Genomic DNA, 24,711 nt, shown 5'->3' on the forward strand with positions numbered 1-24,711 from the left:
GCAGCATGAGTTGGTTGTTCTCCCTCTTCTGAGCAAAGAGACTTTCCTGAATGGAGGTGATTTCTTTTTCTTTCTTTTTCATCTCACCTTCTATCTTACTGCATTCAGTGCCATCTTATTTGCATCATATGTTCTCTACTCTCTGCTTTAATGATCCTTTCAAAACTGGTCATTTCTTCCACGAGAGAGCTCAGCCTCATTTTATAGGTCTGAGCTGAAAGCCTACTGGTCCTGCAAGTCTTTTGCAAATGTATTAATTTTATTTATTTATTATTTAATAAGTTGCACTAATTGAACCCTTGTTACACCAGGCTGAGAAAATTACTATTGTCTCATTCTCTCAAGATCGTATCTGGCTAATTCCAGTCCCAGCAGCAACATTTACGCTATTGAACAAAGAAGATGTGTTGGAAAGAACGTCCAGCTTAAATGAACCAACTGAGTAAAGACAGAGCTAAAGTGGAAAGATATGGTTATTGTTTCCAGTCAGAGCAAACAGTATTATCTGTATGCGTAATTGAAAGCCTTCATGGTGCTAGCAATAAATGTCAGGGGTCAGGTTAACTGCAGGCAGCCGTCTGCAGTTGCAACACAGCTTCCTTCTGTGGAGTCTCAAATAACATGATAATAAAGATAAATCACTTCCCTCTGCTAAAAGGCGAATGTGTATGCATGGACTGATTTGTACTGTGTACACGACTGTGCATCATATATCTGATGCTGTCCCCTACACTCCACAGTGACTGTGAGTTATACTTTACGCTTAGCTCCCTGTTGTACATACAGTGTGTACTGTGAAACTCTGAAAGCCCTCGCCGAGTCTGCACCAGCGGCACCAAGACAAATCTGTGCGCATCTATTGTTCCCGGTGATTCAAGGGACAGTGAATCCTATTGAATGTGGATAAAACACCACAGATTCTGAAACTTTTTCAATCCAGCTATTTTCTGAAATTCATACTAATCTGGTTTGATGAAAATGCTTGACTATTTTCAACAGAAGTAGCGCTGGAGATGAGTTTTGGATTTATTATTTTGAATTTGCCATGCAGGGACAGCCTAACAGACTCTACTTACTCACAGTGCAGACTTATGGCTTGCTAGACCATCAGGGTTTATTCATGTATGTAAATGTTTCTCCCGATACCTTGGAGTAAACCCTCCTCAGTCATTTCTCACGTAGTTCATCTTATTATCTGTGCTTTAGAATTGCAGATAACCTAAGGAAGTGAATCTCATTGGAGTTGGACAAGGCTCTCACAACATGAAGATCTGCAGCTCTCAGAACTTCCACAATTGCTACACAGACAGTAGAGACCTACAGTGCTTTATGAAGTACTTACTTATACTACAGTATAAATATGTCCTTGTTAACCGACCATCTCTCTTGGTATGGCTGCCCAGACTGTTGGGACTGTATGTGTGATATGTTTTGCATTGTGCTTTAAGAACAATGGTTAATGCTATACTTTTGTTTTTGTCAACAGATCCCACGTAAAGACCAAAGCCAACAATGTGTTGGTCTGTCTCTCATACTTTGTGACTTCCCTAACCTGTCTTTGGCACTCAACCCCTGACCCACTGAAGACAGATGTATACTTTGATTCTTTAAAAAGGCAAAAAAAAACAACATTTCCTTAAACAGCTTGGCACTGGAAGTTTAAGCAAATCTTACTCAAACAGGAGTAAATCGTGCATTATTGGGTGACTATTTTCAGCTGTGGTTTAACATTTGGTACTATAGTGAGTATTTAAATCAGCAAGACGGTGTATATGAAGTAAAATCAACTACATTATCCATGTTCATGGTAATGAAACATCAGTCATCCAGGGGAAAATTGTGTCTCATCTATGTTTTTTGGTAGTTTTTGAACAACAGTAGACCTACTGTATATACCACAGAGAAATAAGCTCTGTCAGGATTTGGCTCCACAGGCAATATTTCTCAGTATGATCAATTTATCGTAAATTTAGTTTTTACTGGACAGTACCAAGAATAGTGAATATTTGCCAGCCGTATCCTTTAATTTTTCGTTTGTTTAATTTGATGTTTTAGAGAGAAAGTCATTACTTAGTAGTTTTATTACAGACATGGCAATATATTTTAAGATATTATAGATAAGTTCAATTCACTAGCCCTGACACTTCAATGGTCTTGAGCAGGGAGCCACTATAGACTGAAGTGAAAAAAGGATTACTTTGGACAGCTGTTTTAAATGCATGGAGTATTAGATGTGTGAAGTTTACTACATTAGAATAAATAAAGTCAAATATCAAATATTTTATGCCAGACACATTTTTCATGTGGTAAAAATTTGACACAAGAGTATCGACAAATGCCACACGGCCCCATGGAGCAAGAAGGACATTGAGGTCACCCTCTTTGTTCCTGTGCCCCAACCTGCTGGGCTGAGGTTGGCTTCTTCAGACAGTCAAAATGCTCTCTATGTCTGCTCAAATAAAGATGGGATTGATTCTCTGTGCGTGTCCGAGAGCTGGTGCATGCTCCACAGAGGAGATATGGAAGCGTAACATGCTCAAACACACACCAGGTTTGTTAACTATCATGTGTTTGTTGTAAGATAACTGTCACAGTGTTTACAGTATATTTTCATTCTTTTTAGTCCAGTTAACAATCATACCTTTCAAACAATGAACACACATAGTCCTTTATTTTCATACAGAATATACTTTATTTTTTCTTTGTTATCTAATTTGAGAGCATGCATTTTCTCTTCTGTCTTACATTCAGTTTGCTTGAATTCGTCTGTTCATCTTGGTCCCAAACACTTAGGATCGGTCTCACGCTCCTCACCCCTCACATATCTTATGCCAAATCACTTACACCAATCACAAAGCAAACCAAGACACTGTAGACACACATTTTATAGCAGTTCCAATGGTGTTGTATTTTTTTCAAATTGAAGAAATGAGATTGATTCATAACTATAGAACATAAAAAGACTATTACCACGATCTTTATGATCAACAGAAACACTTTTGTACTTCTACCCCTCTTGAAAGAGATGGTAGATCTCAAAGTGTTTATCCTGAAGACTAAAAAAAAAAAATTGATAATGAATAAAAATAAAATAGAAGCAGTTGTTGAGCGCAAAAGAGTAGAAGCAATATCACATCACATCATGATATGTGCCTGGCAAACTGTGGATATTTTTATTGTGAAATTTTAAATGACAGACAGCCTGGGTTTGCTGTTTGTATTGGAGGCTTCCAAACAAAACACCAAATTATTTTAATCTTGGAGAAATGTACGCCAGTGTCTACAAAAGGCAGTATGCATGTGCACCACATCATCAACACACACATATACACATAACTAAAAATAGAGTCTGTGGAACTCTCTGAGGGAGGAGTATCTTCAACACAACAAAGCCAAATAAAGGTTTTTCTTCAGAATAATTCATGAGTCAAAACCCTGATGGAAATGTTACAGAACAGCATCAAAAACTTCCACAGTGGAATGAAATATAAAATACACGCACATATGACCTCAAAGAAACTTAAAAGAAGCCGTGCGCGACATAATAAATATATTATTATAACATATTATTGTAGTTTTCCAGAGAGAGTGAAATGGACAATGCACTGGACAGTATGTTTAGACTTGAACACTAAAAGCACAAAGGCCTTAACACTACTCTTTATGTTTTAGCGTTAGTTGCTTGAAGTGGAGGGAGACCCCTTGTAGGCTACAACAAGAAGGATGGAGATTTAATTCTCAGTGTCAGCCCCCATCCACCCTGCTGAAGTGTCCTTCATCACATCCTTGAACTGCTACCACCTCTAGTGTTCTGTGGATGACCTTTGACCTCTGATTCCTGTGGAGACAAACGAGGAAAATGAACATCTTGCTTTGGGCACAAGTGCAGAATCACATACTGTGTACTTTACCTGCGCTCTAAAGGTAAAATCCACAGAAACTGAGACGAAAAAAGTGGAGATATTGCAAAACCCTCCCAGGATTTTCATGTTATCAAAAACGGTCTTTCTTTATATACACTAACAAGTTCAACACTTACCACTGTAGATACTACAATGTAAGAGTCCTCTGTGCTCTGAGTACTCATTTCAGATGACACATGAATCATGTACCAAATTAACCTGCAGAGGACTGGTTATCAGTCCTGGACTCAGAGCCCTGTAGGTTTAAATCACAAACATTTAACCAGGGACTTTTTAGTCCAGGTAGCAATTTTAATCAGGCAGCTATGCAGTAGGACAGAAAACTAATCACACACACACACACACACACACACACACACACACACACACACACACACACACACACACACACACACACACAGCCAGTGTACATTTCCCTTTGTGCGTCCCCTCTACCCATTGTAATACTCAGTCCTTTGTTCCTCTGACCTCAACATCACATCTCGCTTTCAGTTGGTGTTCACTGTCTCCGGTGGATCAACCAGCTGTTTTCCCAAAATGTCTTGTGATGTCTCCCCGCCACTAACTGACTGACAATGTGCCTGGTCCTGAGTGTTTCACTACTGTCTACCCTGTGGACAAAACCAGCTGTGTTCTTTTTTTTTCCTGACATCTTCACTTTCTCAACTCTCATCATTTGCCTTTTAATTGCTGCTGTAAGACACTGTGACATTTGGTTATGTTGCTAGGTGTCTACACACTTGATTTACATCCCTAAGCTATACTTGAATATTAGGGAGGAGATCGCCACTCACCAGTGACTCCGATTTTGCCTGATGATGGATTCATCATAACTAATATCTTTTCTTAGCCAGTACACAAGTTGTACAACCACATAGTTCCAATAGGAATTTTCCTGATTCATAGTTTGCCCTGAACTATTTATATGTCTGAACACTTAGGCTGGAATAATGATCTGTGATCATACACATAAACATCTCTGCAGACATATGCAGAGAAGGGTGTTATGGGGGACCATAACGTGTGGACCGGGAGGACCTACCTCAGGAGGCAGGTTCAGAACGGGAAACAAAAAACGAGTCAAAGTTTATTTACAATCAGTTCAAGCATAAAAGACACAGCTGTGTGAATGTTTCCAAGCTTCTTGTGGAAACCATTTTTGTCCACCTGATAAAGAATCAGCTAAACGTCTTGGATCTTTATTCAGTGTCATCTCCAATCTTTACATTTTGCATTTGAGCCGCCGTCTTATGCCACAGTGTTGAGGCGCTGTAGGACTTCAAGCTCAGCTATAATGCTATATTCCAGGTATCACAGTTAGTGCTGTGCCTTGCTAACATCACAAGCCTCCACAGAAGCCTCAGCACCATCTGCAGCAATTGGCAAAACAAAGCGACTGCCTTCACTCCAGCTCTCTTAAGCAGGAAAATTTAGGGACTGTTTCTGCAGAACAAAGACCCCAAAGCCATTTTCAGTGCAAATCCACTCCAGCTTGTCAGGCGCACTGACAGTTACCCGGAGACGCACAGATCAGGTCAGAGCAGCAAAGACGTTAGGCTTCATTTGTAATCGGTTCCCTCTTCACCCATCCATCAAGACTCCACTGGGAATTGACTAGAGCTCCAGTGACAGCCCATGAGGAAGCTGAACAGCCCTGCAGTTGCTACCACATCGGAGCTTCCGTCCTATTTCTCTTTGAAACCGTTTCCATTTAGATTAGCAGGAACCAGATACTTGTAGCTGCTGATTGCTATTTACAAGCTAAATTTGACAAACACCTCCTGTGCTGAATTTTACAAATGGATGTATGGATTTTGGACAAATAGTGATTAGCTACCTCAAATTGTGAACCTGGTGTTGAAGGGGGATGAAAAGGGTGGAATACGGGTGGATATGGCTGGATGCAGTGAGACTGTTGCAAAAGGATTAAACACTTGAAACAATCACGGCCCTTTCTGATAAATCACCAGCTCTTTCTCTTTCAACCAAGAAATTTAATAAAGTCAAAACACAAAGCTCAGTCTCTCTGATGCAATAAATTCAACACGCTGCTATATGGGAATGCACCAGAGAAAATCTAATTGGCTTATAATGCCACAGTAAACCTTTACTGGCTACAATTAATCATGCAATAAATGTGAGAAGAAAGCTTGGCAAACATCCCAGCAAATGTCATGAAATAAAATGGCTATAAAATGTCATTTACAGACATTATATAAACATTATAGCGATGCCGCCAAATATGAAAGGAAGTGCGTTATGTTCTGTAAACACAAACGGTAAATCCCTGTTTTCTGAGAGGGAACACGAGCTCAGGCCCACGCACTACTGCACACACTCAGGTGGGAGCGACAATGGAAGGTGTTTTGAAATGAAGGTCTTCCTCTGATGACATGTTGACTGGTGCGCGGCATGCCTCCCAACACTTCCCATTTGGGAGCGGGTGTCCGCCGACAGGAGACGGCAGATCGGGACGAACACGGGGCTTACGGCGGCGTATGAATATTTGAAGGCGCTGGGTGGCGACTTGGGGAGACACATTTGCCCACGGCATTCCTATTGGTTTACTGGTGACGTGATGACTCGGAGGAGTTGGGCTTAACACTTTATAGAGCGCCCCTGTCCGCGGCGAGCCACTCTTTTAAAGACCGCCGTCGCTGAACCTTCTCATCCCGCAACTAACCCACCGGAGGCAGGCGAGAAACCTCGACTTCACCTTCCATCATGAGCGAGGTAGGACTAGTTTGTGTTTTCAAACAAAAGACGCGTCGGGGTTGACCCGGTTACGCGCGATCCGCGCGCTCAGTGCGCAGAGGGAAACATCACTGGTGAGAGCTTTAACAGCTGTTGTCGGCGGATTTCTGCTAACCGATGAGATTTCTCAACTGAAATGTACTGTTGCAGCGCCGATAGGGCTCATTACAGTGTCAGATGTTGCACAGCTGCTCTGTCGAAGTGTGCCGACCAGGGAACACCAGGGCGCATCAGTGCGCTTGCGGGTCGCTCCCCCTGAAGTGACAGCGTAGTGGGTTTACGAAAGATAACCACTGTTTCCTTTTCACTGTCATGTTTGACAGCTACTACAGTATAAAGAACACGGCGTGGCCGGAAAAGGGGCTCCGCGTGAGCTGGTTAGGAGGAGAAATGTGGGCGTTTACTTTGTAACTCCTTGAATTTAGGAGAAACGCGGCAAAATGGAAGAAAGCCACAACTGAAAGTCCCTCGTACTGTAGGAAAACAGGGAAAGCAGTTGAAGGGTTTAGCAGGTCATTTATTTGACCGTATATTGTGGCAGTGCAGGAGGATACGACACTTGTACAATGCTGTAGGTTTAATTCTCCGTATGAATAACCCATCAGTCCGGGGCATCAGGGATGTAACACCACAGGGGGTTACAGCTTGCAATGGAAAACTGCTGTTAGGTTTTCCCACAGCTCACTCGCCCCCCCTCGCCCCACCCCACCGCCCATACAGCCACAGATGTTCAGCTCCGTTCATTTGAAAGTGGTGGGAGGAGGATATTAATAGCCCTTTTTAATGGAGAGTGTTTATTCTGCACAAACTCTAAAGTTCATTACTGAGTGCCCCGGAGTATTCTGCTCATGTCACCACTAGTGTTTGGGTTAAGTTTGGGTAGTTGTGGCGCTAATTGGGGACATATCATGGATCCTATGAAATGTCAGTAGAGGGTGTATTTTACCAAATATCCTTCCATAGTGGTGATGAAGCCTTGACACGAGTTCCTCTAAGCTGATCATGTCTTGTTTTGGGTGTCACTGTCGCCATTTGGGTGTCACTGTCATAACGTATCTGCATCCGAGTGACAACTAACAGTAGTTGTTAGAGTTTGAAATGTCTGGACCCTTCAGCAGACTGAGGGGGCATCAAAGATGTTCAGCAAACACCTCAGTCTCAGTTCTACACCAGGGGCAGTTAAGTCAGTCAATGGAAGTTGTTCACTTCAGATTCAACATGTGTAATTATTTCATAGAATTAATAAAAAAATAACACATTTATAGGAAAAAATTGAATTTTTCTTTATATTTTGGAGAAAACCTTGTTATTGAATGGGGCTGGTCACTGCTGCTTCTCATTGTTGTGATGTTTGAAATGAGGGGAGATTGACCATAACTGACTTTGCCTCGACACTTGCCCTGCTTTGACACTTTGTTAAACAAGCAACTCGTAGTCTGTTCTGCTGCACATTAGCACAGCAAGACAGAGAGCATAGTACGAACTGAAGCCAGAACTTTCTTATTTCGGATCATTTATGTGCAGTTGGAGTGGTATGTATATATGGGTGTACAGTATATTTGCTTTTTAAAAGCATATGTTTTACATACAAATTTGTGTTTGTGTATCCCTGTGGTTGTGTTCAAATTAGGAAAACATACTGTAGGCATAAATGCAAAAAGGGTGAGCTGTAAGTTTGAGCGGCAGCTGTAAGCCTCCTCAAACCTAACATTACAAACTCATGTAAAAAAAAAAAAAAAAAAATCTCCAAACACAAGAACAGCAGCCTTCAGGTAGAAGGCTGTGTTATTGGAGTTCAGCCCTGCACTCTACACAGTCTGTCATCCCCCTCCATTGGATCAGTGGCAGGCATCAACATACTTCCCCGCAAGCTGTTGGATAACAAGTCATTCACTGGCCGCCTCAATAAATTATGAATTCAGGGTGCACACACAACAGGAGCTATAACAGCTTCTGAATAATTGAGTCCCCTGCCAGTGGCGAAATCACCTAAGCCTTTTGTTTGGTATTAATGTGCAAAGTTAAGAGAGGCTGTAATATCCTGCTGATTAAAAGAGGTGTAATTTTAGGGAGAGCACGGTCGCAAATGGTGCGAATGTGAAGAGGGGGAGGCAGTGGAGGGGATGATTTTCTGCTTAGTTTATATGTTCTGTCAGGTACTGTGCAGAGTTGAGTTTTTCTCAGTCAAAGTTGAGAACGTATTAAGTCTCCATACTTGACTTCTAGCCAGTAAGCGAAGCAGAGCAGCTCAGCATGTTCTGGATGAATGAGTCTCGCCGTGGTCAGCACTGTGGTGCTCCCTCCCTCATCCCCACCACACTCTCTGCCCTTGTTCTCTCCACCTCCCTTCATCAACACATACCTGCTCAGAACATGTACAATCCTCCGAGGTAATACTGTTACACAGCTTTACCCTTACATCTTAGATCATTACCTTTTTGTCTCCTCTCCATCTGTCTCTTAGCAAATGGAGCAAGTCAACAACTTAAAAAACAAAAATTTAAAAATCCACCAGAACATGTCAGAAGTCCCTAACGCAGTTTGATCTGTCACGGAGGAAGGAACAAGCTGACAGGAGAGACTGAAAAACTGTCAGGTGCTCCAAATGGTGGAAAATGTCTGACTCAGACACTAATGCTTTTCTGGTAGATTCAGGAGAATAGCTTGAGCTACTGACACGGTTACTAACCGCCATGTCAGTCAGTCTTCAACCTACCGAGGCTGTGGCTCACCAATCTGATTCTCCTGCATTACATTATGATATTTAGAAACGTGAAGCAGACTCAGAGAAATTAAACAAAACTCCCCAAACCCTCTCAGAACGGGCGTTTTCGCAGCAAACAGTTCTCGCGATAGGAAAAACACGTATCATTGTCTGAGTAACGCTGCAGTCGCGCAGTGTCGACAGAATGGGAAGAACAGGAAAACCTGCACTCAGCCTCGCAGTCTCATCATTTAAGTAGCTTCATTCGTCAACGTTTGCAGGGTTACAAAGGGTTATGTGGAGTGGTTAGTTAACGCGTGAAACCAGATAGAAACTGTGTTAATATCGGATTTTATTCATATGTAACTGCCAATGGTTTGTCCATAACTCTATTGTTCTTTTCACCAAGAGGAAAATGTTTTTGCCATCAGAAATTCGGGATAGCTCCAAGTCGGAGGCTGATGTGATGTGACTGTTTTCTCTGACTCAGTTGCTCATGATATTGATCTAAACAGTGCGACAAGAGTGCAGCACGAGCCTGACCATGAGCCAGCTGCCGAAGTGAAGCAAAACCGTACAAGAACATCAGCCTTTTGAAACAAAGCACTACCCTGTCATTTGTTAAAACACAATAGATGAATGCAAAGACAGCAAGATTAGAATTTCTAGTTAACGTGGAGACATCAACAAATCACTGGATGAACATTTTCCAAGGGTACTTGAACCTACATTGACTCACAGGTATTTTCAGACTACAAAATTTTCACACTGCTGTTATATTCCTACAGTCACCGACTCATAACTAAGCTGTCTTCAATCCAAAACACCTCTTACAGCGCCAGCTATTCTCTAGTTTCTGCACCGTCTTGTGAGCATTTGTTGTTGTTTTTTTGTCGCTGTCACATCTACTTGTGTCAGCACTCACTCAGAATTTGAAGATGGTGTCTAAATTAAGTCAAAGATATTCTTAGATCTTATTGATCTTACCTTGGCACCTCCCATCCATATTCTGCTCTGTGCTAATTAACATCAAAGGGGCATTGTTAGGAGCTGCTGTAACTCAATATACCAACACAGATGTTATGGCTGTTCTCATAAGAAGGTGTAAGAAAGATTTGCACGGACGTGTGTGTGCAGGTATTTATATTCTTGCACATGTACATCAGTGCAACAGTGTGTGAATGTGCAGTTGGAAAGTGATCTTCACATTCAAGTTTTTTTTTTTTTTTCAACCATTAATTTTTATGACTTGCATCATTCTCTGAACAAGTTGGCCCAGCTGGGAATGAACAGAAATGCTAAGTAGCTTCATTAGAAATTAGCATAAACCTAGCCTTGATTGGCTGCCGGATCATTATTACAAGTACCAGCTCCTTTGGAGATTTAGAGTTTTTGATGATAAGAGAAGCCTTCGGTCGTGTGGGTGACTGCAGTGAGAAAACTTACGCAGTAATCAGGCTACTCTGAATTGGCCCTGCCTTACTTTGAACTTGACTGAATTCAACAGCCCATGGACAGGAAACATACATCTGACAGAAAAAGCCGTTTAATCCACTTTAAGCAGAGATTGGAATTTCTCTAAGTACTTGGACTGAAATAACCCCGACCAGGGATATATTGATGAGGTCATCACATTAATGGTCAGCACAAATTAGGCAACTCTGAATAGCCTCACAGTTTTTAGGAGGCTGAGACCTTTGCTTTCTTAGCAAATCAAGCCTTTTGTCCTACATTGCACTCTGGGGGAAAAAGTGAGGCTTATTATTTACATGTTTTATCGAGAATCATTGAATTGAATTTCACTGAACTTGATTACAGTAGACCTTCCTTTAGTTTTTGACCAAATGTGCTTCTCCTCACACAACAGTTTGAGCAAATATCCTTCATATCAAATATGATATCAGATATTTATTTATATCTGGCAATAATCTTCTGTGTGTTTTGAGGCAGCAACTCCCCACCTTCCATTTGTCTGCTGTAATGCTGGACTGACATCTTCACACATCATCACCCATCTTCACCCAGTCCTCAGACTGGATCGTATGATCCTACTCAACACTGAGCCTTGGGTACGAAATGCAACAGGAGTTGTAATAAATCCACTGTCTTAATGTCTCCAGACAAAAGTGGGTGCATTTTCCACTTCAGTTTTATGCATCATGTTTATTAATAAAGCCGTGAGAGTCCGGACATCCATTTTTGTTTGTGGTCATTATCTGGGGTAGATGTGAGGAATTACTTTGGGGAATGCCTTTTTTCCCGTTCAAGCATTTGTTCTCCACCCCATTTAAAAACTCATCTGCATTTTTTACCATGAGTAACATGAGGCAATTAATCCTTGAAATGCATGCAGTATTTGAAGGCAGAAATCTGCATCTATGCTTATCAAAGCCAAATAAGTCTGTCCTAGTCTCTCCAGAATTGTGACCCTACAACAGGAACTGGTCTGGCCCTGCGTTCAAATATTAAGCAGCTTTAGCGCATGTACAGCTGGATTAGGGGACTTTGTTTGGATGGTGAAGATCTGCTGTGTCGTGGCCTCCAATGTTGTCAGCCACATTCTTGTTCCCTGTCCAACAGGACCACACTTGGAGAGATTGTTTTTCATCCAAATGGTACATAGGGTTAAATTGGCGTTGCTTTGTAAATGGACTAAAATGCAAATTTACAGAAATAAGAACTTGCCCAGATGTGATTTATTGCTGTCAGTCTCTCGCTGCTGTTGTTGTACCAGACTGTCTACACTAGCAATGAAGGCATTTTGATGGCACATTGTCTCTACAGACGTTTGTTCTGTGAAAGTGGTTTTCATTTTATGGACTTTTACACTAAAAGTTTATGTGTGGCAACATCAGATCATCATGCTGTGACTTGTAACTTATTTCTCCAAAGTGAAACAAACAAACAAAAAAATCTGTAAGAGAGGTGTGTCAAATTAAAAGCTTTAAAAGCTTCTTTACGAACATTATAAAACAATCACATGAACAATCTAATTCTGTTAGTCTATTTATAATCTTCATGTTGATTCATAACAGGTTTAGTTTCCCCCGTGAGTCTAATCAACAAACTCTCCATCAACCAACACGATCTTTATCAACAGCAAAGAAGATATGAATGGCAAATTACTCAACTGCAGAAACATAAATCACTTGGATTGGTGCCGAACGCACAGTGAAACTGTTACGCACAGGGTGGCTAAGTGACATGGAAGAAAACAGGCTTTGTAATGCGTGTGTGGCTGTTGTCTGATTATTATGCAGCCATAAATTCACCCGCTGTGCACACAGGGCTGATGGGCCATACTGTTTCTTAGTTTCATGGATTCCATCTTGCAGGGGCAATACACAATGTAAAATGAATCAATAAAAAACAAATTGACATCTTTATTAAGCCTGTTGCTTTGGTGAAGTGCATTAAACGGCGTTTCAAGAGCTCTTCTCATCCTGCAGCTGATGGGTGAGTTGCTGTCAGATTAAACTACATGCATGCAAAAAATCCCCCTTAGACGACTGCTCTTGATGTCGACAGAAAATTTATGACAGATTTACAATATTTATAGATTTAGAAAATGTTCAAGCATTATATGTTATCGTTGTACATGAAAATTCTAGCTGTCAGTATTCAAATTGTAACACATCAGCAATGTCAGCAATAGTGCACCATGCGTGTGTTGCCGGTGTGAATGTTTCACTCGTTGACCTCTTGAGTTAAGTGGGTGGGGAAGGGCTGAATTAGCAGAGTGACATTACTGCTGCACACTGCAAATTTACCTCCCACAAAAATCATTACAGCATCATACTCCACAGATCTGAGACCGAGAAGAACTCTTCGGGGACTGCAGGGGTCTGCAGGCCAACCCAATAAGTAAGGAGGTTGCAGAAACAGGTTTGTGACTTCGGGGTCCCCAGTTTAAATATCTGGGCAAATGGAAAGATCTCGGAAGAGGCCCGTACATATATGTAACCCGACTTCTTTTCCTTCTGAAACGGCTCCCTCATGCTCTGAATTTGTGTTTTTATAGTAATTTTTTTGGTTGAAAAGGAATTCAGTAATGGTATACATGGTATTATATGTTGCCACAGTATTGGGTAGGTGTTGAAACATTCATGGGGTTCGACATGGTAGAAGTGGCAAGAACAAGATATATAATGAGTGTTAAACTACTTCTGTGTAAGTTATGCAACTGAATCACAATGTTAGATAGTGTTCACACTTAGACTTGTGTGAATTCAAGAAGGAGAGTGAAGGTTAAAACTGTTTCTCCTTTTTCTCTATGGAGACTTAATAAGGCAGCTGAGATATAGAGCATAATTTCTGGTAACGTCGTAAAGAGAATTTGCTCGTCAGTAACCAGTTGTAAAGGTTATAAAGGAGGTTATGTTGACTGATCCGAGTGTACCATTAAGTCCCCATGAGATGGTACAAATTCTCCTCTTCTCTTTTACACCTGCTCCAGCTGACTGTTCTTCAGCAGGGCTTTGGTGTCTGGGGATGTGTTAGTGACACGACTGATTTATTATATTATGTGTCCACTTTAAGTATGTGTGCACAGTTTTAATATTTTCTGCCAACAAATGAACACATGCTCATTATTTCATCTTATACTGATATATTTTTTTAACATGTTTCCTGAGTTAAATTTGTTTTAAACTCATATCAGCAAGTTACTACTATTAATACTCAAATTTATTTAACTACAGATATTTTAAGTTTGATAATTACATTGTTTTTTATTGATTGATATTGATTGATTAATTTTTTTAGATTTTAACTAAGTGAAATAGACTTGAACGAATTACACTGTAAAGCAAATAAAATGATAAATTAAAAATAATATTAGTGATACCAACTGTCAAAAATAAGCTGAGCTGAAGGTATAACACACCAGCAATTTAGGTTAGGACCCAAAGGTTATTACAGACTTTCCCACTTACAGAAATACACTTCACAATACATTGTTTTATTATGGTAATGTATGAGTGAGTACACACATTTTGAATATGTACACACATTTTGTGCATAAGTGCAAGATAAGACTTCATACAACCCACGCTTCATCTGTACATATTTTTCCAGTGCGCCTCTATAAAGACCTCTTCCCATTATGGACTAAATGGATCCTAACTGCTGTGCTCATTCCTAAAGGGGCTCAAGCGAAAAAGAAAAGCTGCTGCTCAGCGTTGTCCTTTTGTCTCTTTGGCCGTAAGAGTAACGGACAACGATGAGATCAGCAGGCAGTGCGGACACAGATTCGTAGCGGTTGGCACTGAGGTGGAGCATGGATTTTCTTGACAAGCGGACATAAATCATCAGCTGGCAGTGAACGTCATCCAGCATAGCAACACTTAATTAATTTGGGACTGACCTGCTTTCTGAATGCCCAAGTAGATCCATATGGTACTGTTTATGCTCCTGGATATCGATGCCATGATATAAAATTCCAAATAAACACCAAGACACAAGCAGTGAAACAAACAACACAGAATCAATTAATTTCTAGTGCTTAATGAACTTAAACTGTGTTTTTGGACTAATGGTAGCTTGTGGGCCAATATTAAACACATTGTCTCTCAGAGTAAGTATCAGATGGAAGCAGTGAATCTCTCTTTCTTTATACACTCTGCAGGACCCTCAAGTCCTGCAGGTTTTCTGTCCCCGCTTCCCTCAAAGCAACTCTGTCACAAACCCCTCCCGTCTGAGTGGACACAAGCCGGAAGCCAGCACATGACCTATGCAGATGTCACTAGAAGTTCACTGCAGCTTTTGAGGAATTTTTTTTATAAGATAATGCCTCAGAACCACAGTTGAACATGGGAGGAGGCATTTTTCAGTCACAATCTGTAGCTTGATTAGTTTGCTTTATTAGTCCAAGAAGGGAAGAGGTGGATGGCTTCCTGCAGCTTTTAGGTAGTCCTGCTGTTCTTTCTTCTCAGAAAATCTGCTGAACTGAAACCTTGATGTTCTGCTCATTAACCCGAGCTTGTGGTTTCTACAGTTTCTCATCTCACTGGCAGACCAACTACTAATTTCTCTCTGCCCTACAGTGGAAGAAGAGAAATAAGAAGAGGCGGTTTAGTTATGTTCTTTCTGCTTGAATGTCTGTGTCCTACTTCTGCTTTTTTAAATTCTTAATGGCCATTGAGTGTGGCAGGGAATTCTTGGACTGTGCGAGCTGCCAAGTCTTAAAATAACCCAGGAAACGAAAGACCTGTATTATTAAATTATTCTCCCAATCTTTTCATCCACAACTCTACTTTGATTGTAACTGCTTAGATATACTATCAGCTAAATAGTATCCCATCTATGAGTTGATTCTGATTCCTCACATTATTATCACATCAAATACCTGTACATCTCTTCCCCGGTAAGTTGTTCTGTGGGAAGTTTCTATTTGGCCGTCTCTGATGGGACGACACAAGCAGTGGACAGATTCATCATTCCTCATAATTAGGGTCTTAATTTGAACACGTTGCTCTTTTCGGGCCATTTTCAAAGCTACTCTCCTGCCGCTTGGCCCACAAAAGCAGACTAGAGCGCTATCTGGGTCGCCTGGTTACATAGCGAGCGCTCGCTTTATCACGTGGACCCCCATCACAGCTGATGGGCGCTTGGCACTGGATCTGAGCAACAGAGTTGCCCGCCAACAGGCTGGCCCACCTCTAAACAAGCCAGTCTCTCTGGGTCTTAGGTCTCAAGCCCAAAATGGTCAGTGTTGCTGAGCTTGATGAAGTAGCCGAAGCCAAAACATCAATCATCGTATTATGCCAGCCATGCTTATGAATCAGCTATTACAGCTTAACAAACTAAGAAGCTTTCGGGATCCACAATATTGATTTTCTCATTCTCCTCTCATCTGCTACAAATAGCAAGATGCTTCAATGTTCCAAGCAACAGAGTTAAGCCAAGAAAGAAGAAAGTGCCATCTGACAGCAACTTCAGCTTTCCCTTGATTAAAATGTAATTTTGCATGACAAAGAAGAACTTTAGGTTTTTTGAAGCAGCACACAGAGACAGAGATGATGTGCAACAGAGGTCAGAGGGGGCTACATCCAAATCCAGGGTGCCATGCACCAGAGTCTTACTGGACTCGGTTAATGCATGGCAGAGTTAAGCTAAGATTAAGTAGTAGTGGTAGTGAAAGCCCTTATATCCAAAACCAAAAAAGGATCTCGACTCCATGTCAACCTACATTGCTTGTGGTAGAGATTTTGGCCTAGTCACACTTCACTTCATCAGCAGATGTAGTTTGCTCAGTTGTCGCAGGTCCTAGATGTTCTAGGACTTCTTGTCGATCCTACTAAAAGCTTACCTTACCAATTCACTCTTGACGTTGGAAACAGCAGTTCACAGAGCTGCTAAAAGCTGGAAGGCTGGTCAAAATCTCTGACACAAGCGAGTTAGTGAACCATTAGTTGAGACTATTTTGTAAATTAATGTTTCCAAGGTCAAGAATGGACTCATAATAAATAAGCTGTTGAAGTGAATTTATTTTATTCATGCATATTTCTTGGTGGTGAGGTTTCATAGGCTACTATCTGGGAAGTTACAGAGCCAGCCAGTCAGTCCTCAGCATGTTTTGAAATTAAGTTTGATATTTAGTTTTCTAGAGCCAGGAAGCAGCAGCAAGTTTCAGGAAAATGAACTCATTTATTTCAAAAAGTCTCCTGTTGGAATTTTTCTCTAAACAAAACTAAAAGGTGAGGTTGTTTTCACAAAATAACTTTTTCTTCTTCTAATCGAAAATCAATAGTTTTTACACTTTGAATGTGTCATTTTAACATATTAAATGAGATATAATGCGTTAATTTAGTGAGCTTTAGAGACACTGATGAGCAGATTTTCTTAAATTTGGACAAAGCCAGGCTAGCTGTTTCCTCCTGTTTGTAGACTTTATGCTAGGCTAAGCTAACCGCCTGTGGCATCAATCTTCCCAATTTAACTCTCGGTAAGAAAGCCAATAAGCATAGCTAGCAAAATGTCAAACTATTCCTTTAAATCAGCTGAACTCTGTTGAGTCCACCTTATTTCTGTATGTCCTTGAAACAAAGGTGTTTGCTATGAAAACCAATGTTGCTATTTCACCTTATTTGCTGATTGTTTTTTATTATAATATAAGTAAAAAGTGGATTTTCAGTCACACTATATGATTAAATCTGTTGCAGAAAGAATTAATTTAACCCGCTGCACAGCTTCTGTAAATCAGCTCGGTAATTGAACCAAAACCCCGCCTGATCACAGGGAACTCCCTCATCTATTTACTGGCCTGCTGGTTAGTTTGTTGCTCCTTTCATCACCGCAATGCACTCTGCGGCATCACGTTGTACAATCCCAAAGTGAGGAAACCAATCCCCAGAGATTGGAGACACCCTACACTAATGAAAGCAACTCTGAAAAATGTAATCTTGCCAATTTCAAGGCTCATTAAATTGAGTAACAGACGGGAGTTTGAAAAAATAATTTGAAGAAGAGCTGTAATGTGCCCCCCCCCCCCCCCCCCTCCCATCCTCTCTCTCCCTCCCTCATCTCTTCTCTCAGTGGAAAGCGTTGTGAATCAAAGTATTGTTTGAACAGCATCAGCTAAATTAAGATGAAAACAAATGATTTTTTATTCTAGAGGTAGTTTTTTAGTTTTGTGATTTCAGACTTTCTGGGCCACGAAGGCATTAGTACTCCTTGGCTTGGCATCGACCGCATTATGTGAGATGAGAGCTTTCCCGCTGCATTCCAAAAATCCTTCAAAATAATGTTAGATTTAAAAAAAAAACAGAAAAAGGAGTTTATGAGTCAGTGCGCTCGGTTTGATCACAGCTTTTCTGGGGATGACTTCATGGTTGCATGACAGCTGGCCTGCTTTTTGCATAGAAAGCCTTCCTCAGCCTGGACCTCAGAGGAACATGAAGGAAGCAAAACAACTGAATGCACGTCTCACATGTTTACAGGCGCGTGCAGCATGTGGAGGTGGCTTAACAAAGGCTGTAGTCGTGTGTACGAGAATGTAAGCAGGAGAGCAGCTACAACTGCTTGGCAAAAATGCTGTTAATATTAAAGTGTGAGAGGAAGCAGGGGAGATCCTCTTCAACATCAGGACCTGGCAACTGTTCACTTCAGCAGAGTGTCACCTCAGGAGTCCTGGCTGCCGCACAGGAAATACAAAGTGTTCAGCTGAGTTTCCGTGTGTTGTGGTACGCCAGGCAGACTGTGCCAAGGTCCCAGTCTCGCCAGTCACTGTCAAACAGCTGATGTTTATGACAAGCATATCAGCCCCCCCCGCTGACTCGCTCTGTCCCCATGGCTCTGCTGGGGAGAAAAAAACAATCTCCGCACTTAACTTGTAGATTGTAAAAATGTAATGTGTAATTTTCCGACACTAGGGGTCTCTCAATCAAAACAATAACAAAAGACAGAGTTTGGTGACGTTGTTAAGTAATATGAGGTCATGGGAACTGTTGTCTTCACCACTATTGCTGTTGTTGTGGTCTGCTTCTCCGGGTTTGGATTCCTTCAGTGTTAATCATTCAGGAGGTTTTGAGCCGAGCCAAATTATCTGCATAGGGCTCGTCCTCCTCTAAACTAATGGACCAGGTGGTTAAAACCGGTAAAAACACTAAATAAATCACGTTAAAAATCATTCTGTAGGGGCTGCAAGCTGAGCTGCCGCTAATGTCTGCTGAGCTTGTTTCTCTGATAACTGAAGATCCAGACGTCCGATGACTAAAATCCTTCATCTGGGTAAATATGTAGTTAAAAACAGCCAATATCTGAAAAGTGTATCGTAAAAATGTGGCTTAAAACGGGATAAAAAGTCAATTTTGACCGCTTCTGACAGACAACTACAACGCTGACCCATGCGCAAGGGGACAGGCGACAAAATGAAATGGACCATTACCTTAATTAAAATTACAGATTTCTCTCGGTTTGAAACCTTTGGGATAATGTAAGTACGCAACTCAACAAAATATGTAACATAGGTTTATTCGTTTTTAGAAATTTTATTGTGGAAAAATTACATATTATACCTTTAACAGGGGCCACTGTGTTAAAAAATGCCATTATTTTCTTAGAACCCATGTTAGGTGTATTCCTTGAATAGACTGGGGAAAAGGCATAAGAACATGATAATCCTATCAAATGTTATCAAATGGTTTTAATGAGAATAATCAAACTGAATGAATGGTGTCACCATTAAATAGTGTGCTGCCATTTTCTCAGTGCCAGAGGCTGCAGAGATGGATTTTAGCATAAGTGCCAGTTGCATATCCGGACTGGCAGTTTAGATACATTTCAACCTTAATTCCTGCTTCTCTGTGGCTCACAAATGACTTTCTTTATGTTCTAATTACTGTGGTCAAACTGCTTTCTGTCTTTTCAGAGGAAAAGGGTCCCAGGGAAAGTCAGTAATTATGTTTCATGATAATTACTGACCTCTGCGCTGCAATGCAATAGTAAGAACCCTGCCACTTCCTCCCTACTTTCAACCACATTTGTTTTGGCTGCCCAACAAAGGAAATAAAATCCTAAAAATCTGCAGTGGGGAGCTATTGACCCAGCAATGATTTGGTAGTGTTTCAGTATGCCCTGTAGCCTTTATGACAGTATGGTTTATGTAACTGCCAATGGAGCGCATACAGATGAGTGGTCTGTAGCACAGAACCCTGGACACACACTCACACACGCGCGCACACACACACACGCACACACACACACACACACACACACACACACACACACACACACACACACACACACACACACACACACACACACACAAAACACTAGTAATAAAGAGCACACACAGACTCACAGTCACTCACGCTCCTCTCACCACCGCCTGCACACTGAGGATGAGCAGGCAGCTTTCTGAAGAGCAGAGGAGGCAGGAGTAGAGTAAGGTTAGAGGATCAAGAGGGAAACCGTGTTTTAACATGCAGGCTTTCAAAGAGAGCAACATCCTCCATTCGCTGAACACCGCCTCAGAGGCAGCAGCAGCAGCAGCAGCAGAGTTACATACCGTCATGAATGATACAAACGGTTCACGGTCGTGGAAACAAGGCGTCTTTGCCCCCACATGCATTCCTCCATGTCAGTGTGTTAAATTTGTGCAAAGTGTTGATATGTTGCTTTGCATCAGTGAGACCAAGACATTTCATCAACATGGTGACTTTATAATTTTAAAGCAGTGCATCACAGGATCAATGTATCATATGGGGCTATACAGTATACCCTTATTTATGTTACACTTTGTATATGACATCTATTGAAATTCTCCAATAACTCTTTTTCTTTTTGAGAAATGTGCTTATTCACTTTCTTGCTGAGAATTAGATGTAAATATCAATTCCACTCTCACGTCCGTTAGGTAAATATGAAGCTGCTCTCCGTAGCAGTCATATTTACCTCACAGAAGTGAGAGTGGTATCAATATTTTCATCCATTTCTCGACAAGGAAAGGACTTTTCCAAAACGTGGAACTATTCCTTTAAAGTTTTTCCTTGTTAAAACATGAACTCTTCATATTGGTTGTTAATTGCAGGTTTACACTAGAATATACTGTAAACAGACCAGTATAAAGCTCCACTTCCATGTGACTCTGCTTTATTAAGGTGTAACCATGTGAATGGTTGATTTAATTTGAAAAGTGCAGGCTTGATTTTTGGGCATGAATGCATATGAATCTTGACATCTATTGAAATAAAATTGTTCAGAAAATCATGGAGTGTAATGAATTTCATTTTCACTTATATTTAACACAGCAATTAAAAAGGAGCTGTTTCTCTGAGATGAAAAATCAAACAAAAGTCGGGTGCAAAGAGGCAGCTTGCCTCCAGCATCCTATTCTGCAGGGCAGATAACAGAGTTTGGCTTGGAGGGAGGAAAATAAAGGCTCGTTCTGAGCAGAAAGAAAAGAGGTGGATGTTTGAAAGGATTCTCTCTGAAAACCTCCCCGCTCTTTTCCCGCTCTGTCCCCCGATGAATGCCCAATAAGAGATAAAACATATTTACATTTCTCTGATGTGCATTGTGCCCACAGTATATGCACACTGGATCATCTGTTATTCTGCTTGACTTACCCTGTGTTTGAGAGAGTGTGTGCGTGCCTGTATTCTTATCTGTGCTGTGTGTGTGTGTGTGTGTGTGTGTGTGTGTGTGTGTGTGTGTGTGTGTGTGTGTGTGTGTGTGAGTGTGGGTGTGTTTTCCCCTTGAAATATCCTAATTTGAGCGTGGAGGCATAAATTTTGATGCAGCAGTATGCTACAGTAGCTCAGCTTGTGTGTGTGTATTTCACCTAAAGGCGCACAAAAACAAACATATCAAAACACTGTGTGTTGACCTTTCGTCCCTCTGAGCCTGTTAATGATTAATGCGAGGCACAATATGTATCTCTGTGCTCTCCATCTCCCTTGTCAATGTCATGTAATTACTGTTTTGTTTTTCTGCTTGATTGGTTTCTCATCTACTTGTTTCTCCTCCTCATAGCATGTGAAGTTGTGTGTTTGTGTGTGTGTGTGTGTGTGTGTGTGTGTGTGTGTGTGTGGGCGCATATATACCATTGTTTCCACAGGTGTACTGATTTGTTCACCGGTGTTAGTGTGTGCGCGTGTCTTCACGTGCAGGTTTATCTGCAGAGTGAGGATAGCCCCTTTCCCCCTCAGTAATCTTACTCATCGAGCTGCTGTTACTGCAATTAACACTTGGTTCGGCTCCAGAGCTGCTTGGCCATAATGGTTCTTCCTCTCTCCGCCGCCCTCGGGAGCATTATAGTTTCTCATCACCTCTGCCTTCAGCTAAATACTCTCGCCATAAACAAAATGACCTCAAGTCACGTCTTGAATTTAAACCATGTTGTAACCTGTTACACCCCACAGAGCCTGTCGTGAGCATAACTCTGTGATTATCATGGGTGAGCAACGCTTACATCTACAGTGATGAGAAATTCAAAGGTTTCAACGTTTGCCAAAGAGCAGTGCTCTCATGTTAAAACTTCGTAACTCAAATTTTGTTGGTCATTATGGTCGGATAAAACTTTACAGCCATTGGTTTTATGATAACATCTCAAGCATCCTCTAGAGTTGTTCAGTTCAGACGCGTTCATCCAATATGTTACTTCCCTGTTAAGTACTTACGGAAAGACAGCAAGAATCATGATAGGTGGTCCAGTAACCTTAAAAATAGTGCTTTAATGGGCCTATTTTAATACTGAACTAAGTAAAAGAGTTGAAAGTAGCATCGGACTGAACTTAATTATTTTTTTTTTAGAAAAGATTTATTAAGTCTATTAATCAATTAGTCTATCAAAAGGAAAGAAATCAACAAATATTTTGATCATAGATGAATTATTAAGTAATTTTTCAATCAAAAACACCAAACATTGCCTAGTTTAAGCGTTTTTAAATAGTGAGACAATTTTTTGTCTTATGTAAAAGTAAATTGAATATCTTTCTAGTCAGACAAAACAAGAATTTTGATTGGTATTTTAAACTATTTTCTGACAAAAAAACAAATGAACAACATGGTCAGTGACCATGAATCTTTGTACTGAAGTGCAAAAACAGATCTGAATCAGCAAAGTGATTTGTAATTTCAACCTCTGTGCTCCTCCGGCAATAAAGAAGGAATACATTTTAAGTTCATATAATTTTTTCAGGATAAACAACAGGAGTATGACCTGCTATTTCACAAAACAGCTAAAATGAGAGGAAGGTGATTCAGTTGTGAATGTATTGTTTGTTATTCAACACAACTCAAATGGATTGTAAGAATCAGAACATGAAGAATATTGGTGTATAACATATGGATTAAGCTGGGTTTTCATGCCACTGGATCTCCTCAAAGTTCTTAAATGATGCAAAAGCCAAACTATATAACCTTTGCAGTTGGTCTATGCGTGTAATACAATATTAATCTTGTTGCAATGAGGCTGCAATGTTACATCAACGTTTTATAGGCAAAATCAACCAGATGAGCTTGAAGGCAGTTTTGATTGCAGAGAGCACTGAGGCAGTGCAGTGTGGACTGACTGGTCGTCTCCTCTCTCTCACTCAGATGGTACTACAGTAGTTTTTGTTTGGAGCCACATTAGTGTGTTGTGAGAGAGCAGCTACTGTAGCTCCAACGCAAGCACTGGTTCATTTCATGGCCATTACAAGAGGCTGATGGAGAGACTCAGCCCTTCTCTTTGAACTGGGATTAGTAACAGGGAAGAACCAAAGAGTTTTCTTATCCGGCTCTTATTTTTGTTTGGAGAAGCAGGGGGGCCAGAGAAGACCTCAGCTCTGTGACTGTAAAGGGAAGCATCACAAAGCAATTTGATAATCTGCTTCACCTCCGTTTTTTTCTGACAGAAAAATAAAAAGAGAAAACAGGTATGAATCTGATATGCATGACAGGTAAACATAAAGTGCAGCGTTGCGTGTGCGTATCTCACACACTTCAAATAACAAGGTTTTTTTTTTTTAAACAAAATTCAGAATTGCATCAAAGACCAGCCTCACATTAGACATTTCTTCTCAAAAGGCTCGGATGTGTTGTGCTCTGAGCTTGCACGGACGCTTCAAACCCCCTCACCAACCATCCCGCTCCCCAGCATCAAAGCAAAGCACACACTGTTTGAAATTCATTGAAAGCATTGGATTAATAATGCAGAGAGAGAAGCTCGGAAAAGAGGACACATAGCAAGATGCCTTCTCGACACCTCAGCTATTAAAGCATGGAAACCCTTCTGACATGACCAAATGGGAAACCTTTGAACGAGCAGGGGAATAGCTGTGAAGAGGTTGCCGTGAAAGTAGCTGTAGCTAAAATCCCCCAGGAGGCAGCCAGATATACGCTACCTGAATGAAACCATTTCCTCTCTCTGTTTTGTTACTGCACCTAATCCCCAGTACTTTGGAACAAAAAAAAAAAACCCAAAACAAAAAAAAACAAAAAAACAATCCAAATAATAATCCAAATAATAATACATTTTACCCTGAGCAATAAGGAAAAAATTAACTTTTAAGAAGACAAAAAATAAATAAATAATTAAACAATGTAGGAGGTGTTGAGGTGACCATTCCCGAAAAAAGTGTAATAAATAAAACCCATTTTATCTGTCGTTCTGTCCCCTCATACTCAAGTATTCACAGAGGTAAACAGAGGTAAAACAAATGAACTGTAGTCTCTGCTGTTTGCTTGGCTCCAAGTGTATAGGAAGTCACTACGTACCGCCAAGAAATAGACCTATACATAGCCCACCTGAAAACCACAAATTGTTTTTGTAGTTTGATTTTTTTCTCAGACAAAACACCAAAAATAATTGATGAAATAGCCTTTGGACAGAGCTAGGCTAACTGT

The 24,711-nt window shown here is 40.8% G+C and overlaps 1 protein-coding gene across 1 annotated transcript in view; it reads left to right on the plus strand.

Moving 5' to 3' along the window:
* Nucleotides 1–6,450: 6,450 nt before the first annotated feature.
* pcp4b (Purkinje cell protein 4b) overlaps nt 6,451–24,711 on the plus strand; it is a 35,756-nt gene continuing 17,495 nt past the window's right edge. Inside the window, exon 1 of the mRNA XM_040131189.1 lies at nt 6,451–6,656. Coding sequence (XP_039987123.1) covers nt 6,648–6,656 — 9 coding nt within the window. The 5' untranslated portion in view covers nt 6,451–6,647. The remainder of the gene's footprint in view (nt 6,657–24,711) is intronic.

The sequence above is a fragment of the Xiphias gladius genome, chromosome 7 (assembly GCF_016859285.1).
Source record: "Xiphias gladius isolate SHS-SW01 ecotype Sanya breed wild chromosome 7, ASM1685928v1, whole genome shotgun sequence".
In the NCBI taxonomy this organism is placed as follows: Eukaryota; Metazoa; Chordata; class Actinopteri; order Istiophoriformes; family Xiphiidae; genus Xiphias; species Xiphias gladius.